The following is a 25,239-nucleotide window of genomic DNA, read 5'->3' as shown; positions in this document are numbered from 1 at the left end:
GGGGGGAAAGCCAGGCCGAAAGGAAGGCGGGCGGGGGGGACACCGCCGCTGCCGCCGCCCCCGCCACCTCGGGGAGATCGAGGGTGGGGATGGAGGAGACGGAGCTCTTCTCCCCCCCGTGAGTATCGCGGGTCCCCCTCTTGTAACTTATATATCCATCGTAGTTAATGATCTTTTTGTTTTGTAATCAACTGTTTGAACTCAGTCTACTCTCCTGGAGATCCACCTTCTGTGTTAATTATTTTCTTTAATCTTGACACACTGATTGATAATATAGTAACCACTGAATATTAATTCATCTCCAATATCTTGCCAAGATTTACATTTCCCCTGAGTGTGTAGCATATTACCATAGGTTAAGAAATCAGTTTTATTTCTCGTATTCTTATCATGATAAGCTTCTACTGGGGACATAAGCAGAGAGGGCAGCGGAACAGCTAGATCTGAGCCCAGGAGCACCTTAAAGATCCAACAAGATTTTCAGGGTCGGAGCTTTCCAGAGTCAAATCTCATTTCTTCCACTATCTGACGAAGGGAGCTTCGACTCTCGAAAGCTTCGACCCTCAAAATCTTGTTGCTCTCTAAGATGCTCCTGGACTTGAACCTAGCTCTCACACGTATACAGGAACAAACCAACATGGAGACAGCTCAAGAACCTTGGCTAGGAACAAGGGTCATTTCCTGCAGGAGCGCACGGGAGCGGAGATCCAGCAGTAAAGAGCCCAGAGGGCCTGAAAAGTGGAGTCTGTGCTTTACACTGGAGTCAAAGATGGGAGCCCAACTTGGAACAGCATTAAGGACGTTTGTCTAGATAACTGGCGCAAGCTCATTGTGCCCCCGCCCCCCACGCAGCCCTTGTGTCTTTACTCTCTAAGTAAACTAAGCTCTCCCTTCTCTGCGAGGACAGATCTGCACCTTCCCCCCCCCATAGCTAGCAATCCAAAACAGTCCAGTGGAGCCTGAGCGGTGGGTGTTGCCTTCTGACACCCTTGCGATGATGTCAGGGGGTGTGGCAATGCAAATGAGTTATGCTAATGAGCTCCTGCACCTCTTTTTCTACGAAATGACCCCTGGCTAGGAATATTTCATGTACTTCTCAAACCTGATAAACTATGCAACCCTGTTTACCCCATAGTTTCTGGCAAACTGAGGGGTGTCTTGTTTTATGGACACCAACCTCAGGCCCAATACTTCTAATGCCCCAGGTTATTTGTGGGGCACTACTGTTGTTCAGTTAACTGTTCGACTGAACAACAACAACTGACTTAGTGAAGGAGCTACGATCTATGGACAACCTCCTAGAGAATACCGTCCTCACTCCAATGGACATAGAAGTGGTGTATACCAACATTACTCACTATAATGGACTACACACCATCAGAAATATTATCCTAGATTATATCAGAGAGAGAACTTTTAAAATAAATACAATACTGAAACACTTGACTGCTTAGCTTTGCCACTGTATAATGAGCTTCAGAAAAGTGCTATGCAAAATTTGTAAATAAAGAATAAAACTGACAAGGACATTCAGATTTCTTGCAAGAGATGGCCCCTGTTATGCCTTTGCCAGTCTGTAGGAATTTGGCCACTAACTTCTTTAAGAAAAGGGGGGCAGGGGATTTCTCTCGTGAGTGCAGGATAATTATCAGCACCAATGAATCTCCCCCAGCCCTTGTGTTCTGATTACATAAAAACGCTGCAAGGAATCAGCATTTATTTAAAAATGGGAAACTGTAGCAGAAAGGAAAGTAGTATACTAAGTGGAAACTAACCACCAATGTTCTTAAAGCACCAAGGAAACAGGAAACAAATCTTGAGGGGGGTTTTATGTTTGAGAGGAAAAAACGGGAACTAAAGAGGGGAGAATTGCAAGGCCCTCTCTGAGGGACACACTGTAGAGGTGGGAGTCAAATATGAAGGAAATCTTCTAATTGGCCTGCTGAGGATCACATCAATTTCCACCATGGAGCTGAGGGTTACAGGGCATATTCTAAAACAATGGTCTTCAACACCTGAGTCAGCGCTCTCAGGTAGGCCACAGAGACCCTCCTGCTGGGTCACATGTTCCCTCTAAACTGAGTTAGTGTGAGCTAGCTCACAGTTCTTTTAGCCTCCAGCTCACACATTTTTGTCTTAGCTCAGGAAGGAGGGCTCCAGAGCAAACTAATTTATGTAGTAGCCAAATCGCTGGCTCACAACTTTAATGCTAGTAGCTCACAAAGTCGCATTTTTGCTCACAAGACTCCACAGCTTAGAGGGAGAATTAGTGAGCCCCTTCAAAGTTGTTTTTATCCCCCTGCTGCATAGAGAACACACATAACAGCAGCAGCAGCAGCAGGACAATGAGGTGAAAGTCACTCAGTGGGGGAGAGGAATCATCCATGCCTCTGACCCTTGGCTTGTTCTGCACCGCGGTAACCTCCTGGTGCTTTGAATGCATTTCCTATTTCTGGCTCTTTTGGTCTGCTGCTATGGCCCTCACACCGGCGAGGTCATAAATCTGTGTCCCCCTTGTCATGTCACATGTTTCTTATGACTTCTTATCATGGGCTTGCAGTTCAATCTGGAATGGTTGAAGACCCCTGCTCTAGGGTGCACACTGTCCAAATCTCTCGAGTCTTTTACAGTATATTGATCGATTGACTGAAAACGTACTTCCCACCCTCAGTCCAAAGGCTCTCAGTGCAACCATAGCATAATAAAATATGAGGAACATATACAAACACCCAGTACTACACAGCACACCTAGTTCAGTTTATTTGCCTAGTTTCAGATCCTGAGAGCGAAGTCCCTTCCTAAGAACCTTCTTCCTCATACAAAGCTGGGGCAAACTGGACATAAAAGAGACAATGTGTTCTCCAGACAAACCTACCCAAGTCCTTCTCCTGGACCAACCATGTGCTACCTCATTTCTCAAGCTGTGGGACATGGGACACGGCTGCAAGAGCAGCATAGCTTGCTGCCACACTCCAAAACCGCACAACACACAGAGCCCTCTGTACCTCAGGATGACTCCTGCTCCCACCTGCGTCAGGTAGAAATGGTCTCCACAGGAGCCAATAGATTCGGAGGCAAGTGTTTCCCATCAAATGGACTAGACACACAGCAGGGTTCCCCCCCCCCCCGTGATTTGAAGATGAAAAGATGACAGCCATATCATCAGATACCTCCGATGCCCCCTCTCCTCCTTTGTTTCATTCTGAAAAGTAGTTTTAGAAGAGATTTTTATACCCTGCTTTTCTCTACCCTGAGGAGTCTCAAAGTGGCTTACAACCACCTTCCCTTCCTCTCCCCACAACAGACACTTGGTGAGGTAGGTGGGGCTGAGAGAGCTCTGAAGGAATTATGACTGGCCCAAGGTCACCCAGCAGCCTTCATGGGAAGGGTGTGTGTGTCAAATTGGATTCTCTGGATTATAGTCCACTGCTCTTAACCACTACACCATGCTGGCTCTCACATGGTTCAGGAAGTGGACCAGGTGAGAAAGAGAGAAAGAGAGAGAGAAAGAAAGAGGTGTTTAACTCCTTCCCTATTAATTTTTGCACATTAAGTCACACACACACACCCCGTGCTTTTCCCAGCATACTAGGAGTTTGAAATACCACTGGGGTGGGGTATAGAAGTTAGCAGGAAAACTGCTTTTTGAGATTCCCCACTGTTTGGCTGTTCTCAGTTTCTCCAAAGCTGCTTTTCTGAGGTGGAGGAGAGACACCTCAACAACTGTCAGGACTCTAATACACACATTTATGCCCAAGGTGTAGTTAGCTGAGCACTTCACAGGTTTTGCAGGCTTTTATAGTGCTTTTAAAACTTGAAAAACGTGTTTGATCACAGACCATAGTGGGAAATAGACATAAAAGCGAACATCACAGGAAACAACTGATTCAACTCTTCTAAAAAAACCTACTGTCTGTCTTTAGTCACAGATGAACAAGCACACTAGAAAAAAAGCAAGGGAAGACTTCTCCCAGGAGCCTTTCTTTGCACAATTTGTCTTATATAGCCCTATTATCTTGGTCTCCTAATACTGCTTTCATCCTTATTGACATTCTATTTTCTTCTGGGACAACTTCCTAGTATAATCAGCTCTGCTGATTTCTCTTGCGCAGAAATTTCCCTGCTCCTTTTCCAGACAGTGGGTGATTCTGCATCTAGCATTCGTTCCACATCTTCTCAACTGGGAGGGAAAAGTGCAGCTCAAAACCACATTCAAATACCCCGGGACCAACACCATACTGATGGCAAAGTCACCCCTGAACAGCCATAAAACGGCCATAAATCTATGCAGAAGGTACAATAAAATCCAATGATCGAAGAACTTGAAAGTGGCATGGAGTGTGGACACTACCATAAAATCCGATAATCAAAGGATGTGAAAGCAGCGTGCAATGCAGAGGGGAATTTCTGTTCCTATGTGGGTTTCGTAAAACAACGGAGGGAAAAGCCAATGCAGAATCAGCCAGTGTGAGTCTGCTGAATACAGGAGAGGCAGGAAGAACGGGCATCTGGCTGACCTTCCAGTATCACTAACCTCTATATGAACAGAAGACAGCAGCAACTGGAGGGGTAGACAGCAGATGTGAAATCTTAGCATTCTGCAGCACTTTGGACACTGTATCTCTAGGGCCATATATAGATATAATGTCTAACCATGGTTTGTGTTCCTTAATCATAGTCAAGCATTATATCTAGATATCTAGCCATAGTTAAGAAGGTGGAAACTGTAGTTTGAAGGAGGTTTTACTGACTACAGTTAAGAATTACCACTGCATACAGCAAACCATAATTAAGAAGGTGAAACCGTGGCTTGAAGGAGGTTTGTGGTCCCGTTCACACTCACTGATTTGGTCCGGGAGTGGGACAGTTTGGGGCCGGATCAAACTGGCGCGATCACACCACAACATCTGGGAAGCGTCCGGCTTCCGTACCCAAACTGTCCCTTTCCCGGGATGAGCCGGCGCAAACTGAACCACCTACTTTGGTGGTTCAAATGGACGCGCCGCGGCAAACCGGACGTTTGATCGCCGGCGCGTCCTTGCGCCAGCACAACCCCGGGCCGCGGCCGGGGGATCCGGGGGATCCCGCCGCGCCGTGTCAACGTTGGCGTGGCTTTTCGAAGCCGCGCCTTAAAGAGGCCGTGTGGCAGGGGCCGTTACTAACTACTTTTAAGAATTACCACTGCATATAGCAAACCATGGCTAGGGCAGTTTCCCTGCCTCTCCAGCAAGTTTTGGATCCAGGCCTAGGACAACTAACCATGGCTAATGCTAATCACATTATAGGCTAGCTCCCAAGGATCCATTCCACTAACAGAAGCATTTTCCTTGAGCAGAAGGAGGCTTTCCTTGTAGAACAGGATCCAAAAGTGTTGTCTGCATTGGGCCAAGGTGTGCTCCAGTTTGGTGTAGTGGTTAAAGAGTGGTGGACTCTAATCTGGAGAACCGGGTTTGATTCCCCACTCCTCCAAAAGAAGCCAGCTGAGTGACCTTGAGTCAGTCACAGTTCTCTCAGAGCTCTCTCAGCCCCACCTGCCTCACAGGGTGTCTGTTGTGGGGAGAGGAAGGGAAGGGAAGCCGCTCTGAGACTCCTTTGGGTAGTGAAAAGCGGGGTATAAAAACCAACTTTTATTCTTAAAACCGTGAGGTAACATAAGGTAGATATCTGTTATGTTTTCATACTGCTTGGAGAGAACAGCAGCTTCTGACAGGGACTGTAATTTCTTAATAGCCTAATTACCTCAGGGATGAAGTTAAGAACTCACCATATCTTTTTGCAATTGAAGCCGCCTCTGAGTTCTCTTCTGGTTCTCTTTCACACTGCTGTCCAGATTTGCAAATTTAGAAGTTCCTTCCTGTGGGTGGAAGAAAGCGGCAAATAATGGAAGATACCACACCAAACATCCTGTCAATATTTTCTCTACAAACTGCAAACTATACGCCGCCCTCTCCGGTCCAGAAAACATGTGGTTCATGTTCCTGCTTATGGAGGCGAATTGCTTGAGCTTTTGTGTATGCTGGCATTGTGGAGAACGACTGTGCCAAAATGCCACAAGCCAAGAGTGCTTACAAAATACTTCTGGTCCAATTGAAGAGTACAGAAGAGTACAGCTGACCTCTGGACTTCCCTGAATCAAAACGTATCTGGAATAAAACTTGCTTGGTTTTTTTGGACAATTTAAGGGACTATTTGTCCTTAACTTTCAAAATGCATGTTAATAAGCAGTTCCCCCGTCCATTATGTAATCATCTGGTGTTTTTCTAATTCGCTTGAATGGGGGGGGGGGTATTATGACTAATCTCTTTGGTTTGCTGACTAACAAGGAGACAAGTCAGGAAATGAGAATGCTGGTTTCAACATTCCAGCAGCCCAGGCCTCGGAGACTGCTTTTCCCAACAACTTTATGAATGGGAGCCATATTTCACAACACTTTTTGGGTCTTCTGATCACAGAGTAATTAGCCTGTTGCCATTATTCACTGGGCTGCTTTTAGACATAATTGCAGGGGCCAGCAATTTGATATAGCTTCTCAAGCACCACCACCACCACCCCAAAAAAAAAAATGGTTTGGATGTGGGTCTCACTTCCATTTTTCCCCCCCACAGAGAAAACTGGTTGAAAGCATTCATTTAGCTTGAATGCAATCACCACGTTCTCCTTTATTCCTTTCACACCTTTGCTGTCTAAAGATTTGATGGCCTCCCCAGCTGGTTTTCAGCTCTTGGTAGAATTTTTAAAGAAAATGATTGTTTATTCCTGTAGCAACTTGCTCCTTTCTGTCATTTAATAAAAGCTTCCTTGTCTTCTATGGATTCACTGATATTGCTAGTACACACAGGCATTCCATTGAAATTTTTTACGCTCTTTCTAATCTGTAGTGTACATTTCAATCTGCTCAAATATTACAGCGGGTTTAAATAACATCCAAGCTTCCTGCCTACCTAGCAGTTCGAAAGCAAGAAATTGCAAGTAGATAAATAGGTATCACTTCGGTGGGAAGGTAACAGCGTTCCGTGCGCCTTGGTGTTTAGTCATGCCGGCCACATGACCACGGAAACGTCTTTGGACAGCGCTGGCTCTTCGGCTTTGGAATGGAGATGAGCACTGCAACCCTAGAGTCGGATTCGACTGGCTTTCGAGCAAGGGAACCTTTACCTTTTTAAGCTTCCTGAAGAGACCTGACCTTCTTGACTCTCCCTCACGATATGACTACATCTCCCAACAGTGCTGGAGCTGCCATGTACTTTAACACTGACTCATCCTCTACCATACACTGTATTATTTTCAGCATGCGATCTCCACAAACTTCAGACAGGGCGAATATGTCTCCGACCCATCTCTTTAGGTTCCTAACCAATGAACCTCCCACTAGGAGAAAACAACACCCTCTCATCCCCACAAGTATCTCCCAACTGTGGCAGAATATAGGTGGATCTCCCTTCCCAGAACTATGTCGCCCTCCTTCCCCAACAGCTGAGGCATTTGCCATCCCACAAAAGTGGAACCTCTCTACAATATCCTTGAAGGTCTGGTCTGTGACCATCTCCGTCTCTCTCAGCATTTTTAGCCCTCAAGGACTTGAACCTGTACCACGACCGCTGAGATCTTTATTCATATATTTTAAAAGCTGGTATTTCTTTTCAACTGAGTCCCTGGACCAAATATGATCCCCAGAGAAGGCACCTCAGGTACTATCTTGAAAGAGAAAGTTGCAGCAAACAAGATCTACCAGCAGGCCACACTGCAAGGTACTGTCTTGAGGCCTCAGCCCATCAACCACCACTCTTCATTCTCAAGCTGGCCACTGAGCAATGCTAGCTGCTGAAACAAGACCCTGTTCCTTCATAGGACTAGTTTATTCTAAACAGGTGCCCATTCTGACATTTCTGCTACGAAATAAGACTGATTTATTTGGCCAACTGCACTTAAAAAAAACAAAACACCTCTGCTCATCTCTCGCCTTGAGTCAGTTGCAACCAGTGTCCCCTCTAAGCTGAGTTAGTGTGAGCTAGCTCACAGTTTTTTTAGCCTCTGGCTCACACCTTTTTGTCTTAGCTCAGGAAGGGAGGGCTCCAGAGCAAACTAATTTATGCAGTAGCCAAATCGCTCGCTCACAACTTTAATGCCGGTGGCTCACAAAGTAGAATTTTTGCTCACAAGACTCCACAGCTTAGAGGGAGCCTTGGCTGCAACTTGATGGTACCTTCTTCCACTTACTTTCAAGTGATAGACACCAACTTGCTGGAGAGTGTTTAGAGACAAAGCTGAATGCACTGTTCTCACAAGGTTTAAACAGTAAGAACCAGTGCAACACTGATACACCTGAAGAATGAAGCATATGGAGATAAGCATATGGAGCAGAGGTCCATCAGTGGCTATTAGCCACAAGGTATAAATAGAGACTCCGGGGCAAGTGATGCTCTGTCTTCTTGGTGCTTGGGGTGGGGGGAGGCAGCAGTGGGAGGGGCTTCTAGTGTCCTGGCCCCACTGCTGGACCTCCTGATGGCACCTGGTATTTTTGGCCACTGTGTGACAGAGTGTTGGACTGGATGGGCCATTGGCCTGATCCAACATTGGCTTCTCTTATGTTAAGTTTGAGTCCAGTGGGGCACCTTTAAAACCAACAAAGTTTTATTCAAGGTATGAGCTTTTGTGTGCAAGCACACTTCCTCAAACTTTGTTCTACTGCTTCAGACCAACACGGCTACCCATCTGGATCTATCGATATATCTGCTGTTTCTCACCTTCATGAGCAGCTCTCGGCTTGTCAAATAGTTGTCGTGGTCCGAGAAAATTTCTGACAGTTCTTCAAACATCAACATCCTGTCCCTGCGCAGCGGAAAAGCGGAGTGAATTCGAGATTCTCTCACATATTAAAACAAACCGCCAGCTAATTTGTTTGGCTGGAGGATTCAAGGCAATTGCTGGTGCTGAACGGGTGGTCCAGGGATGTGTATTCAGTGGCCTGCGTCCAGCCATCTGTGCATGGAAGGCACATGGAGTTTCCCTTCATGTTTCTCTCTCTTTCTGCAGCCCCTTCTGACCCATGGAAAGATCATTTCCTGGGATCGCGGGACCTGTGAATGCGGGGGGAGGGCAGGGGGCTGGAGTAAGGAGAGAGATAAGGGGATGAAATCAAGCCCCCCCCCAATATGTGGAGCTGTGCTTGCAGAAGAGGGGGAGGAGCAATGTAATCCCTTGTCCCTCCAGCACCCAACACCGTGGGGTTGCTGGAGCCTGGAAGGAGTTAGAGGAACAGAGGGAATGAAGGAAACTCCGTGTTCCATGCACTGAAGTCTGGGTACGGGCCAGTTTGTGTGGCACCTCCCAGAAACTACAAAGAGACCAGCTACAGGCATTTCCAGGTACCAAAGCTGGCCACGGTAATACTTGCTCTGACCTTTACCAAAGCTGCCAGGCCGGGCTTCCTTGGCACCCTGAGCAATGCGTTCTGTTCTTGCTAGCTACGCAGTGCGTTTTGCCTTCCTTCTCCTATTTCATCAACAGGCATCAGACACATTCTGGCCTGTCTATTCAAACCCTTGATGTTTAAAACACGTGTCTATGGCTTCCCTCCTTTCCTTATCACTGTGGTTCTTACATATTGTAGCTTTAGTGTTTTCATATAATTTATCACTAATTAATACGGCTCAAGTGGTTAAGACACTGAACTGCAGGCTGTGGAAGGTCGGTAGTTCAGCAGTTCAAGACCCGAGTTGCCACATGACGGAGTGAGCTCCCGTCTCTAGTTCCAGCTCCTGCCAACCTAGCAGTTCAAAAGCAAGAAATTGCAAGTAGATAAATAGGTACCACTTTGGTGGGAAGGTAACAGCGTTCCGTGCGCCTCGACGTCTAGTCATGCCGGCCACATGACCACGGAAACGTCTTCGGACAGCTTTGGAACGGAGATGAGCTCCGCAACCCTAGAGTCGGATTCGACTGGCTTTCGAGCAAGGGAACCTTTACATTTACCTTTTAAAGATGACTTTATATTTCTTATATGTGTTTTAACATATTGTAAATATGGTTGCCAACCTCCACGTGGGGCCTGGAGTTCTCCTGAAATACAACTGATTTCCAGACTGCAGAGGTCAGTTCTCCTAGAGAAAAAGGCTGTTTGGGAGGGTGAGATCCCTTCCCTCCCCAAGCCCTCCTCACCCTACACTGGCTCCACCCCAAAATTTCCCAACCCGGAATTGGCAACCCTCCTTGTAAGACACCTTGAATGCTTCACTTACACAGAGAGAGAGCAGATAATTTTTGAAATAAACAAATGAAGAAGAACATTGTACAGAAACTGGGTCTGACCATTCCTGCCCAAGGATTTTTATCATCCTAGGCTCAGAGCACAACCCTCAGAGAATCTGCAGAATAAATGCAAACCTCCTTTTAAAGGAGCAGTGGGGGAAAGTCTTACTTTGCGACAGATGCCCATGTCTTCTTTAACCGATATATGGAGTTCGACTGCAGAGCTGAAACGATGGCCCTCAAAGAGGAAAAATTCTTCAGGATCCTACATTCCTGAAAAAGGAATTATTAAGAGACACAAGACGGGTCAAATACAAATATTCAAAATATTCAACAAGCCAACCACTGTTTTATGGGTATCTGAGCTGCTAAAAATTCTTACTGCTAAAAACCACCTGAGCAAATACTGAGCTTTTTGAAGGGGAAAAATCCCGTCTTACCCTTCCCTGTCTCTGAAAACATGTTATATAGGTTTTGGCACTTTATACCTGTTTTCTTCACTTTTGACTTTGTTTTCTTGCACTGATGGTGCTGAGTCAATTCTTTACTTCCAGTTTAAATACCAGAGGAGGTGGGCCTCTGCAGCCAAACTGAAGGCAATTAAAGCTTGTGTACTTAAACACATGTCACTGCGGCTCCATCTAAACTCCACCCCCACTAACTGCGCGGGAAGGAGCTCTGAAAGCTTCCAAGTTCCTCGGAGCCCTTCATGTCTGGAAGGTTCTGGACGTGGAAAGGAGGAGAAGTGTCAGCAACAGAGAGAGAAAAACTGGTTAACTAATATAAACAGCCAACATCTGTTGATGCTGACCATACTAGCATGAAGGCATTTGGCTCAGAAGAAGAATATGGGAGTTTAAGCAGAGCTTTAGACCACTGACATTTACTGGTTACTAGGTTTTGTTTACAGAAAATAACAGAAACCTGACAGTATGATGGGAGGGATTTCTATCAGTAGAGTGGGACTTCCCCATGAACACATTGAGCTGCCTTATACTGAATCAGACTGTAGGTCCACCAAGGTCAGTATTGTCTCCCCAGATTGGCAGTGGTTCTCCAGGGTCTCAGGTAGAGATTTTTCACATCACCTACTGCCTGGTCCTTTTTACTGGAGATGCAGGGATTGAACCAAGGAGATGCTCTGCCACTCAGCCGTGGCCCTTCCCGTATTTAAAGGGAAGGTGCCATTTGGATTTCCCACTTCAGGCACTGAAATGCCTTGGGCTGAGCCAGGCTTGTTTGCACATGAATACAGTTTGTAGCTCCTCCTTCCAGGGCGCTTGGGACAACCTCAATGCATGTATCTACTGAGTACCTCCCTCTGCAGCCCCAAATGCCCCCTCAAATGCTGCTACAAGGGGACAGCATCCCCCCCGGAACATGAGGGGGAGCTGGAGGTCTACAGTAGGAGAGGGAAAGCACTGAAAAGCAACACTCCTTCTGTAAGCAGAATTTTTCTGCAGGATCCAATCTCATGTCTCGGGTACGTGGAGGCTTCTTATCAGCTGTGACGGAAAAGGAATAGCTACAGCAGTGACAGACAGTGCTTAATGGTCCTAGAACCCACTCATCGCATTGGGCTTGCGTTGGAGAATTTCCCGGTGGTTAAACACTGAATGCGGACCGGGAAGACCTGAAGTCAAATCTGTGCTCATCCAGAAAGCTCACTGAGCATCCTTAAGCCAGTCAGTCAACTTTTTCCAGCCTCTTTTGGCTCACAGTGTCCTATGTGGGCCAGAAATGTAGTTAATAACAAGAAGCTACCCTAAACCCCAGGAGTAAAATCCAGAATTAGTGAAAGAATGGCTGCCAAAAATAATTAAGCCGCAACCACTGCCCGTGTGTTTCATCATGACTCTGACCTGGACGGCCAAGGCTAGCCCAATCTCATCAGATATTAGGAGCTAAGTATGGTCAACCCTGGTTAGTCCTCGGATGGAAGGCCACTGAGGAAGTTCAGGATTGCTATGCAGACGCAGGCAATGGGAAACCACCTCTGTTTGTCTCTTGCCTTGAAACCCCAATTGGGGTCGCCATAAGTTGGCTGCTGCTTAGCAGCACTTTCTACCACCATTTTGTAATTACCCCTTTTTTTGGAAATTCAAGGAATCAAATGGAACAAAATGGCTAGGGATGAGCAAGAACGGGCTCACAAGCCAAAATCTGGACCGAACTTGGGCCGGTTCGGGACTCAGGAACCGGTGTTCGGGGAAAACACATTCCCCGAACATTTACTGGGCTTTCGCTGGTTGTGTTCGGCTGTTCGGGGCTTTGGTCTCACTCCACCTGCTCGGCTGTCTCAGGCTCCCTTCTGCAGCACCTTTAAACGAGCTGTGCGAGACAGACAGAGACAGCTGGGCCAGCAGAAAGGAGGGGAAAGTGGGAGACACTTCACCCCCATATTTAACCCTCTGGTTCCTCCCCCTTGAAGCAGTGGGGAGCAAGACTGAAGGGTTAAATGAAGCCCCTTCCTGGGCAATCCCTGCCCCCTTTCTCCCGGTCATGATGAGCCACAGCCAGGAGAAAGATGGAAAAGAGAGTCCCTTGCAGGGTGATCCCCGCCCCCTTTGTCCCAACCACGGCGAGCTGCAGCTGGGAGCCCCTTCCAGGGAGAATCCTGCCCCCTTTCTCCCAGCTGCAGAGAGCCATGGCTAGGAGAAAGGGGGAACCAAACTTGCCAGACCGGTTTGGTTCCTGAGTCCACGGGTCACCACGAACTCCATGCCCATCCCTAAAAATGGCTGCTTACATGTGCAATATTGATCCACTTCTCTATGATCTTGGCTCGCTGCTGCGTTTTCAGTTCCTTGCCATTCAGGATGGTATTAACAACACATTTGGTCACAGCATTGAACTGCGCGATGGTGGCTCTGATGGTGGGGGCCAAGTGCTTGTTTTCTTTCTTATCTCTCCGAGACCAGATGCAGCCCAAACAGTGATGCGGTACCACTCTCTTAAACAGTTTCTAAAAGAACACCAACAAAAAAGGCCATCAAGCAAGAGCACCGTAAATTCCTGTTAAAAGTAGTGGCCGATATCCTGTCCCTCTGCTCAGCAACTGTTTTCAGCATCCCTCAAATTAAAGTGGCTCTTCCTTTGGCAAAAGAGCCATTGCCTTCTGAAGAAGGCTCCCAAAACCAAAGGGAAGCTTAAAAACTTTGCTAAGTGACGTGGTAAGATACAGGCCATCGTGTCAAACGCAGGTAGTTCTGAAAATTCTCCCAGGTGAGGCAACATTGATATAAAACTGAAGGGCACACTTCAATTCTGACACAAGACCAGATTTATCATTTAGTATTTGATTACAGGTAAGGCATGGCTCTTCCCCTACAAAATCAGCCTCGGAATATCATTGCCATGTTCACTGTGACTCTAAATGGTGATATATATGCACACATGGACAAATCATGCACAGAGTCTGAACTCTGTTTTGCTGCCTGCAGGGCTTTTCCAACTGTCAGGGAAACAAATCCCAACTAGAAGCTTGAATCCTCAGCAGTGGGAACTGCTACGCCAAACACTACAGCTTGAGTTCAAGGTGGCTGTCTCCACACACCATCTCTTTCTTTGGCATGCTACTTTTTTCTCTCCATTTTTTCTCGTTTACACTATTGTTGGGTAAGCGGTTTACTTATTGCATGGGGAATCTCTTGGCAAGCTGGTTCCTTTCTGAAACTTGATAGTATCAGTTGAACAACAACCCAACAGCTGGTATCCCATTAATAATTCTGAGTTCCATCCACTAGTGTAGAGAGCAGAGCAGCCAAATTTTTGTTTGGAATCAGATAAATATTTACAACCTGCATTAGCGGATCAGACTTCTGGCAGTGTGCTTTCATAAAAACCCAGCCCGATTTTTATAAACCTTTTAATGCTCCCAGTTGGACATCCATGAGTGGAGTTTGCTCATACATTGAGTGCTGCTATGTTAAATGAACAGTACAATTGCACAGAAGGAAATGGGAACCTATCCTTTCCACCCCAAATCAAGCAATTTTGGAAGCAAGGTGTGCTATCAGATACGCCCATGTACAACACTGGTAATATCTGATGTGTGGATTTTCAGTCTCTGTGTATTTAAACAATGCAAGAACACTAGAAAAGTTAAATTCTTCAGCATAGGTATGATCCACTTGTTATAGTTGTGAGTATACACTTAAAAACAGATCTTAAAAACTGACAATTTCAGTCAGCCACTATTCTGAAGCAGTTCTGAGCAGGTTTTCTGCCCTGTTTTCAAAGATATTAAGAAGTTTTTTTTTATTATGAATACTAAGAAGGTTAGCAGATCTAACTGATGGGACAATTGTTTTCAGAAAAAGAGTTTTACTTCAATAAAAGATATCCAAACATCATATCAAACTACGATTAAGGAAGGATAACTATGGTTTAGTATAATACCTGAAATGATGAACTATGGCAACAAATAAGAAACAGAAACCATGGTGTGAAGTGGGTTTTCAAGCCACGGTTTGGCCTGATGTCTGAACTGACAAACCATAGTTATAGTCATCACTCAACTTCTAAAGGTTCCTACATTGCTGAAATGGGAGGGCTGAGTATAGAATGAAAGTGGACAAGTAACTCTAAACCACTGCAGACCTATATATTAGGAAGCCAAAAACATTATTTGGGTTCTGACTGATATGTCACGTGATGTGGTGTCTGAACTGAGCACATTTTCTAACACAGCTGCTGCTTTCTTGAACATTTTGATGTTGAAAAGGGAGGAGGAGCGGTTGGTTTTATACCCTGCGCTTCCCTAACCAAAGGAGTCTTAGAGTGGCTTACAATCGCCTTCCCTTCTTCTCCCCACAACAGACTCCTTGTGAGGTGGGTGGGGTTGAGAGAGTTCTGAGAGAACTGTGACTGACCCAAGGCCACCCAGATGGCTGCATGTGGAAGAGTGGGAAATCAAATCCAGTTCTCCAGATTAGAGTCTGCTGCTCTTCACCACTACACCACACTGGCTCTCATTCGATCCCATTTGTTGCATCCAGTGTATGGAAAAGTCTCTTTGAGCACTGGAACTCACCAGAATTGATGGACGTGATTGGTTTAAATTAATGTGTCGAATCGTGTGCTAAGTCATTTTCAGATACTGCCCACACTCACTGCGACTGCCATCAGATACTGTCAAATATTGATGTGGCTGTCTGTCCAATGTAACTATTACTGCATGTCAGCTATCAGCTGCTGTTGAAATACTCTCTGCTCCTACAGGGCGGGGGCAACAACCAAGTATACCACCTTGAGCTCTCTGGAGGAGGGTGAGACAAAAATACAATAGGTATGAAGGCAGAAATTAAAAACCTACTGAATATCAGCCAAACGAGAATTTTAAGGAGGTATCTTGCATTTCAGCCCTGACCTGGTTGGGCCAGGCTCGCTCACTCTCATCAGATCTCGGAAGCTCAGCAGGGTCGACCGTAATTAGTATTTGGATGGGAGACCACCAAGGAAGTCCAAGGTTGCTACGCAGAGGAAGGCAATGGAAAACTACCTCTGTTTGTCTCTTGCCTTGAAAATCCCATGGGGTTGCCATAAGTCAGCTCTGACTTGACAGCATTTTCCTCCACCACCATCTTGCTTTCCATTCCGAGCAGTAGAGGGAGGTGTGCTCTCACCACGCACTGAATGGCATACTAGACGAGTGATAAAGTAATCCAACGAGCTACTACCACACAGTCCGGATAAACATCTATGAACCCATGAAGCTGCCTGGCAGAGTCGGACCAATTAATGTGGTCTACTCTGACTAGCAGTGGCTCTCTATGGTCTCAGGCCGAGGTCTGTCACATCACCTACCTGCTCATTTTAATTGGGAGATAATGGGGGTTGAACCGGGGACCTTCTGCAAACAAAGCAAATACCCTCCCACTGAGCCACTGCTCCACCATGCAAGGATCAATTCCACCTGCATTTTAATGAGAAACAGAAGCACCCGCTTGCAGGCCGAAGACATAAGTAAAATAAAGGCAAAGACCACAGAACTTACTATGATGTTTGAGGGATCAGAGATACAGACTATCAGACAGAAAAAGCCCATAAAGAATAGAAGATCAACTTGTCTGGTTCTCAGCCCAGCATGAGACAAGTAACCACAGCACAGAAAGTCTGGTACAGGCTGGTGCCTCACTAATAGCAGCACACATTTCATTAGACTAGAGAGCAGAAGAAGAGCTTGTTGGATCAGACCAGTGCTCCATCTAGTTCAGCATACAGTTTCACACAGTGGCCAGCCAGTTGCTCAGAGGGGCACAGGGGCCAAACCCCTCCCCAGCTGCTGCCTCCCAGCACTGGTATTCAGCACTGGCAGTGAATTCCGCCATTTAATTACTCATTGACTAAATAAGTTTGTCCTGAACCTATTTCCCAGCAATTTCACTGGGTGTCCCTGAGTTCCAATATTATGGGAGAGGGAGGATAAGCTCTCTTTATCTACTTCCTCCACCCTATGCGTTATTTTTAAAACATCAATCATGTCTCCCCTTAGCTGTCTCTTGTTCTAGGATGAAAATTCCCAGGCATTCCAGCCTTTCCTCACAGGAAAGGTGCTCCAACCCCCTAGTCATCTTGGTTGCCTTCCTTTGAGGTGTATTCTATACTTACGGCATCCACATAGGTTAGCTGTTCTGCCACAAGGTCCTCTGGGAAAACTGAGAACTCTTCTGATCCACCAATTTCCATTTCTTCCTCAAGGGCAAGCGCGTCAAGGATCCCAGCTACCATAATATAAGACTATTGTGAGAACAGATAAAAATATACTTTCTGACATTTCATTAAAGTGTCTGTGCATATGTACATTTCCTGTAATGCTAGAAAGCTCTACTGTGCTGAATACTGCACTGAAACATAATGTCCACTTCAGCCAATGAAAGACCACTCATCCTGCAAAGATCTAATTATAGAACTCAGTATCTACGTTTTCTTTCTTTGGTCTGCTAGAAACAACTCCAGAAAAGAACATCGTTAGATAGAAATCAGCAATCCTCGTGGATCTGAGAATTTTTTAAGTGAAAGGAACCATTTAGGTCCAATGCAGCAAGGCTTAAAAAAAAAAAAGGACATTAATTTGGTACCAAGTTTGAGTCAAATGTCATTTCTGGAATGTACAAGGAGATGACGTTTAACACAGGAAAAATCACTGCTCTGTACTGCATTCTTCTGTTCTCTGGCATTATCGCTTCCTGTCCATTTCCTACGGTTTTTCCACAAAAGCTGGCTGGGGATATTGTTAGATTCATTTCACACCAGTTCCAATAGCCTTCCAGCTATGCTAATTATGCCCAAAGGAAACGTTCAGTCTTGGGAAGGGGGAGGGCTGTATATCAGACTTGTCAACGCACACAGCATTCCAGTGTCACTACTGTTCACAATCAGTTCAGTGGCTCTTTGACCCGATAAACGTACATTTTCCTATTGTCCTTGTATGTCAGCAGCTCAGCCACTCAGATAGGAAAAAACAGCCACAGACGCTTCCCTTTGTCATAACAGCAGCTAAGGAACAAAATTTCATGACATAAAGGCCTCAGTCCCAAAAAGCCTGTTTGGTCACAGGGAAGTCATATCACAGAGGTTATTTTAAGAATGGGGGGGGGGATCAGATTAGGGTAGGACTATGAGTTTACTTTGAAGGCTTGCAAGTTGCCAGCCATTAATAATAACAATTAAGGCTACAGTCATTCTAACCACTTCAAAGTGCAGCAGAGTGTTAGACATGCCAGCATTCATAATTTTCAGTGAGAAGCACTAAGCATGTTACTTGGCAGTCAGATTTGGGTTTCCACCCTACTAAACAACAGCAGAAATAGACAATTGGTTGGTTCACCCAAGCGCATGACTCGGTACACAATCCACTGTGGCTGATTATGCCATTTAACCCAATCAAAACCAAACCATTATGGACAGAAGCAGTCCAATGATACGCAGCATTTGAGTTCAAGAACTGGTTCTTGCATTCTGGGATACCTGGAGATACCTTAGGGACCGCCTCTCCCCGCATGTTCCCCCAAGGGCACTACGGTCGGGGATTCAAAATCTCCTGGACATTCCAGGCCCCAGAAACATCAAATTTGCGGTTACCAAGGCTAGGGCATTCTCGGTGGCGGCTCCTACCTGGTGGAATGAGCTCCCAGAAGAGATCCGGGCCACGCGGGACTTGGTGCAGTTCCGCAGGGCCTGTAAAATGGAGCTCTTCCACCAGGCTTTTGAGTAGGAGCCGCCGCCGCTACCATCATTACGCCATCATCATTATGTCACCATCGTCATAATTCCTATCTACGCCCACCTCATTAGTCCCGCAAATTGACCATCTTCAGAGCGGGGACTATTGGGGGTGCGAGACGTGCCTGGCAGAGGTCAACGCTGTATGGACGTATATTGTTGCTGCTATATTTATTGTTATTACTGTTGCTTGTTGCTAATAATTTTAGAATCCCATCTTGAACTTTTATAGTTAAATAATTTTGGAGCACCGAAAAGTAAATTTTAGTGAATTGTATTTATTGTATTTTATATTATTCTGCACTGTTTTAATGTTTTAAATTGGGCATTCGTGCCCCTTGTGAGTCGCCCTGAGCCTTCGGGGAGGGCGGGGTATAAATTCAAAGATAAATAAATAAATAAATAAAATATACTTACTGTCGTTCACTAGTTCTTGTTTCTGAAACTGCTCCAACAGGTGCTGTGCCCTTCTCTCTGGGTCTGACCCTGGCATGATCCGCGTCAGATAATCCAAAAGTTTCCGCAAACAAAGGTAATGGGGTGGCTCCTGGAAGTCTTCAGAGCACTGGTCTAGCCATGCTCTTAGGATGGAAGCTATTGCACTGTGGAGGAAAATCCCACACACATTGTCAAAAGTTAGATACATCACCAAGTCTTAAACTATATTCCAGTGAGCCTCAGCCTCCGCTGTACGTCAAGTTGCTTCCAACGCATGCCTCCATGTGGTGGTGGTGGAGGAAAGCGCCATCAAGTCAGAGTTTACTTATGGCAACCCCGTAGGGTTTTCAAGGCAAGAGACATTCAGAGGTGGTTTGGCCTTGCCTGCCTCCATGTTATGACCCTGGTATTCCTTGGTGGCCTCCCATCCAAATACTAGCCAGGGCTAACCTTGCTTAGCTTCCATCAGAGGGTTCAGGTTTTGTTTTTTAAGCAGGAGCATACCAAAAAACAACCCTCTTAGATTTGAGGACTCTCATTAGTCTCTAAGGTGCTACTGGACTCAATATGTTGTGCTGCAGACCGACACGGCCAACTCTGAAACTACTTCTAATTAGTTATCAGTGTTCTCAAAACTTCTGACAAGCTGCCCAGCAATGGCTAAGATTCATGTTTTTTAAAAAACAGCATCTTTCTACTTTACATAAAGTATCCAACAGGACTTTGTGGTACATATTTCCCAAGATCTCCAAATGACTTAAAAGTAGAACACACTCCTTTTGATCAGACAAATGTGTATTTTGTGTATCCGCCGATTCACTGCACAATTGTGGATTGTCGCATATCACATGAAAGGCCAAATGGGCTCTGGGTACAGAGATTTATAGGAACATATCTACACTATAGACTGGAACTGGTTCAATGGTCATTTCCTTTCTGCAGAGAACATTAGTAACTGTAATTCTGTAAAGGGGGCAAGTACAAACATTCTCAGTACCTTTAAAAAGAACTACAGTTCCCAGGATGCTCTGAGGAAATCCATGGCAGCTAAACCACCATAACATTGGCACAGAATCTATAATATAGATAAGGCTCCTAAATATTCTTTCCAATGTAAAGGATTAAAGGAGAAGCTGAAATAAATTCTTATTCCACTCTTAAGAAAAATTAAATTGTTAAACCATACCGTGATGCTGCATGCATTCTTTTTATAATATATTGTCATACCTTAAGCCTACCCAGCTCTCCTCTTTAACCCAGGGGCTGAATTTTATGTTAGATATAAAACATAAAGTGCAGGTTTGCCCAAGGTATCTCTTAAACAAGGTTTAATCCTTTCTCATGCAAAAACTCTAAATAATAAAGCCTTATGTACACAGGTACACATTTACGGTAAGCAAGCATAACTGAATCTGAAAGACTGCCTGTTCTTGCTATTCTTAGAACAGGAAACATAAGTGTGTGTGTTTTTTAAAAGAAGCATACAAACACAGCAGTTGTAAATGTTTTAAACTCAACAGCTCTCCTCCTGAAGATATAAGCATTGTACAGGATGGCAGAAAAGCGCTAGTCAAACAAGAGGCCATAAAGTGTTCCTAGCAATAGGCTCAAATCAGTCAGTCCTAAAAGTAATCAACCCTGACTGTTCCCTGGAAGGCCAGATAATGAATCTGAAGCTCAAATACTTTGGCCACCAAATGAGAAGGGAGCACTCACAGGAGAAGACCCTGATGCTAGGAAAGATTGAAGGTCAAAGAAGACAGGGACGGCAAAGGATGAGATGGTTAGACAGTGTCATAGATGCAACGAACATGAAATTGAGCAAACGTCAGAGGACGGCAGAAGACTGGAAGGCCTGGCGGGATCTGGGGTCGCGAAGAGTCGGACTCGACTGTGCGACTGAACAACAACAACAAAGCAATAGGATGGGAAATGTGCATTCCTAAGTGGCAACTAATCAGAAGGAGTGGCTTAACTTTTGCTCTCTGACTCCACTCCAGAGCTCATCTTATCACATTCTAAGTACATCTGCCAGAAATGGGGATTAAAGAAAAGTTTCCCTTCCGAATTCCAGATTGCACATCACACACAGTAGGGTCCTGGCTGCAGCAGAAGGACAACTCTGTAGAGGTCTGGCCATACTCCGAGAGACTCGACAGTCCTTCCCTGAATCTTTCAGTTTTCACATTAAAAAAAAAAGAACCCAGAAAGGAAGTTTCTGCCCTTTTATGGAAACAAAAGGAAAAAAACTCCAGCATCCTCAGCAAGAAGGTTTATTTCTTTCAGAGCCACTGTGAAGAATGTGACCTGTATATTTTTGCCTTCTCTTGCCCGTGAGTGACAAGGCTCTGCAGCTCCTAATGAACACTTGGAACAAAACACTATTTTTTAAAATCAAATTGCTTGAGTTTAAACACATCTGACTGCTAGTATTTAGACTTTTGATGTTTCGCACCTACTTATGATGCTCCTAAAGCATCCCTAGCAGAGCCACACACACTCAGTTGCCAATCTCAAGTTGTGGCCTGGGGACCCCCCAGAATTACAACCTATCTCCAGACGACAGACATCAGTTCCCCTGGAGAAAATGGCCGCTTTGGGGTTGAACTCTATGGCTTTATTTCCAAAAGAGGCCCCTCCCCTCCTCAAACTCCACCCACCCTAGGCTCCACCCATAAAACCTCCCAGTATTTCCCAACCTGCAGCTGGCACCCCCCCCCATATCGTCTATATATATCTTTAAATTGCAATGTGAGAAGTAGCTTTGACTATAAAGACAAGGAAACAATCACAGGATTAACTCCATTGTATGATAATGAGTGCAAACAAGCTAATGAGTAAGCTCTGAAGCCAGCCCATGAACGGCAGAAGCAGTGGGGGGATTCTGTGTCGTTAGAGTGCTTTCTCACACAGCTCTCCTCTGTGTGTGGGTGGGGGGGACAATTCTGGATCCAGACATTTAAGCATTTGTTGACTCCTGGATCTAACGAATAAGCCATCATTCTCACTTTTCTGTCTCAGTTAGCAGCAGCCATATTTAGATGCTGGGGGGGGGGGGTTTAAGAGCACAGGATCCCAACAGGACAATGACCTTCCAACAGTGGGATAGGAACGTTCTTTTCGAGGATTAGGAACGGCAGATAAGCTTCCTTGTTCTCAGGCACTCCTCTGAGTGTCGGCTGCCAGGGACATGTGGGATTCCCCTCTGAGAACTCTGCCCACAAGCACGGAAAGAGAATGTGTGGGTCTGTCTGACATCCACACCCACACAGCACTTCAAAAGTTCAGAGCTGCCCAAAACTGCAAAATAATATCTGTCGGAAGGGACTTTTAAAGACATGCTATGCAGGCAATGCTTGCAGCCTGCGGGCCGACCTCCCATCGGCAGACTTTAATCAGTGTGTTAGGGAGGAAGCTTTCTGGAAAAGGCTGGTCAATCTTTGTGGCAGCTTTAAAGTTTGATGCCCCTGAGAAACAACTCACTGTTCCTGGCAGGCCAGAAACGCAGATAGAGCTATGAGGCTTCCACGCTCTCAGAGAGAAAACTGATGTCATTGCATCTCGGCTTTATGAAGGGAGGGTTGCTCTCTGTAAAGCTTTTAATATGCCTTACCTTTATGTAATGTCCGTTTGCTGGTGTCTATTGATTATTTACTTTAGGCACTATACACTTAAGTCATGTTTTAGAGCCATGGTTGGTGGTTGAGAGGAGGGCGGGGGGGGGGGGGGGGGGGTGCAACCCAAAACTGAATGACCACTTTCTCAAGGCTCAGACTCCTCAGCTGGGAGAGAAGGCTTTTGACCTCACACCAGTGGTACGCAAAAGCCCAGGTGTTTTGTTTGGAATGTTTTAAAAAGAAATCAGACCTTGGATACTGGTGCAACCAATGACATTCCAATTTGTCATGACTATGCTGGACAGTTTTGACACTATTTTAAACGATGGATGAACTGTTTAGGAAGCATCAGTAATGCCTTCTGTTAGGTCTCTGTTGCTGAGGGTCACCCGGTTAACTGAACTGGCTGCATGATGTGGCATTGGAGATAAAGGAGGGAAAAGAGGATAGGAAAGGGAGACATTCACTTGGTACTGATGCAGAGCTGAGGTAGGCAAAGTCTCACAGTGATACGCTATTTAACATATAATCTGAATAACACATAACCAAAAGTATATATCTGTAAAAAAAAAAATCCTCACAGCGATACATCTCGCTAAAAAGTCTGGCAGGCCAGACACAGAGCTGAGGTAGGCAAAGTCTCACAGTGATACGCTATTTAACATATAATCTGAATAACACATAACCAAAAGTATATATCTGTAAAAAAAATAATCCTCACAGCGATACATCCCGCTAAAAAGTCTTGGTTTGATGTCTTTCAAAACACATTCTTGACAGAAAAAGACAATACCTTCTTTGGATTGAGACTGATAGATCTACATGGAGGATATTCCCAGATGGAAGGGTTTTCCATCCCTGGAGTACACCCTTAGCACCTTCCCCCCTCCCACTCCTGCCACAAATGCCCACCATAGTATTGTGCTGGGTGAGTGATGGGTGGAACACAGGGCTCCCAGGAACACCTTGGGAAAAGGAGTCAGAAGTTGCAAGGGGGGGGGGGGTTTGGCAGAAAGCAAACAAGGTAACCCTCTATTAGATCCAAGCCAATGGTCCATTTTTTCCTGCGCTGTCTATTCTGAATAGCAACAGTTATACAAGTAGACACCAGGCTTGCCAGATCTATAAGGGGAGACATCCGGCCCCCAGGCCCCGTTGCTCCCACTGCTGCTTGGTTCAGTAGAAGGAGCAAAATGAGGGGAGAAGTCAGCTGTGCACCAATGCTGCGGTATCACCTCTGGCACAAACCTGGAGCTGCTGACACCATGTCGGTGTGATGCTCTAGGATACACCCAAAACTCTACTAAAACCGTAGCCTTTGGACTGGATCTTGGCGTGTTATGCCATTGCAAAGCTATCATTTCTGGGTTTGCGCAGGAAGTGATGTTGTGGCATCGGCACATCACCTTTCATCATGACTCCCCACCTCCCCAGCAGTCGCTAAGGCCTGAATTTGGGACTTTACAAATGCAAAGTATAAGCTATACCTCAGAACAGGGGTCACCACTCCGCAATATAGCCCTTATATGAGTACGGATGCACATTAAGGCTCCATACAGTATGTGGTTTCCCCACAGACTTAACTTGGCTTGATGTTGGCTGAGCTTGGCAATCCGTTTCTGTCCCTGTGGTGCTGGGCTTTTAACTGTTTCATGATGTTTTCTTTTAAGTTGTCCCTGCCTCGACCACTGTTATCATTACTCACTTCTTCCTCCTGGTTTTCCATTGTGTAACTAATTTGGCTTGTTTTTATAACTTTCCCCAATCTTCCAGTTCTCTTAATTACCACCATTTGGCCCTCTGTCTCCTCACTTAGGCCACATTGGTTTCTCTTGTTATTTTAGCCTTTGGCAGAATGAAAAGTTGATCGCACACAATGTAAACAAAACTTAAAATGCATCCCACTGTGGGTTTCCCAGCTTTAAAGAACTTCAGCCAATCTTCTTTCACTCATTTCAGATGCATTCAGGGGTCCCATCTCTTAAGTCCATTCCTTTGGTACAATTATTTATACAACCCTGAAACAGGACGCCAGACTTTACCGAAGGAATAATAATACCAACAGGAGACAAGAAGGCAAAGGGGGGGGAGGGATTCCTCGCCACAAAAAAGTTGTGATCTGGAGAATACATTATTAATATTCTTTTAAACACATATTTCTAAATACTATCACACAGGCTGCACTTTTGCTCTTGTAGGTTCTAGTATTCTGCATAATTATTACTGCTTCTGAAGTTTCGTTCCGTAAGTTCTGTCTCCTTGCTACTTGTATGATTATTTACATCAATATTGCCATCCGCATGCCTGTCATTTTATAGTAGAACACAGGGAAGGCGCTGTGGCTCAGGTGTAGAGCAACTGCTTGGCTTGCAAAAGATCCCAGGTTCCATCCTTGTCACCTTCACTTAAAGGCATCAAGCAGCAGGTGATCTGAAAGACCTGTACTTAGCCCCCAGAGAGCTACCACTAGGCTATACTAAACTTGATAGACTAATGGGCTGACTCTGTAAAAAGCATGCATTCAAGCGCCCTGCCCCAAGGGGCTTACAATCAAAATTTGACACAGAGAAGTCAAGATAGAGAGTGGAGGAAAAAAGAGACAACAGTAAACTGGGGAAGGATAGACTGTCACTTTAGTTACAGGCAATGAAGTTTAGTGTCAGTGTGGGATGAGGACCTACACGGTTGTAGAAAGGCCTTCAGGTCTGAT

At 45.4% G+C, this 25,239-nt stretch overlaps 1 protein-coding gene across 1 annotated transcript in view; it reads right to left on the bottom strand.

Moving 5' to 3' along the window:
• RGL1 (ral guanine nucleotide dissociation stimulator-like 1) overlaps positions 1-25,239 on the bottom strand; it is a 113,573-nt gene that overhangs the window by 21,204 nt on the left and 67,130 nt on the right. The window contains exons 5-10 of the mRNA XM_015419648.1: positions 18,892-19,076; positions 16,861-16,973; positions 12,998-13,213; positions 10,418-10,521; positions 8,745-8,829; positions 5,765-5,854 (exon numbers count right to left, since the gene is read on the bottom strand). Of these exons, the coding sequence (XP_015275134.1) occupies positions 5,765-5,854; positions 8,745-8,829; positions 10,418-10,521; positions 12,998-13,213; positions 16,861-16,973; positions 18,892-19,076 (793 nt within the window). The remainder of the gene's footprint in view (positions 1-5,764; positions 5,855-8,744; positions 8,830-10,417; positions 10,522-12,997; positions 13,214-16,860; positions 16,974-18,891; positions 19,077-25,239) is intronic.

This window comes from Gekko japonicus, unplaced genomic scaffold (assembly GCF_001447785.1).
Source record: "Gekko japonicus isolate JY-2015 unplaced genomic scaffold, Gekko_japonicus_V1.1 scaffold1248, whole genome shotgun sequence".
NCBI classification, from domain to species: Eukaryota; Metazoa; Chordata; class Lepidosauria; order Squamata; family Gekkonidae; genus Gekko; species Gekko japonicus.
The sequence above is the reverse complement of the archived record's forward strand: the minus strand, read 5'-3'. Positions and strand labels throughout refer to the sequence as shown.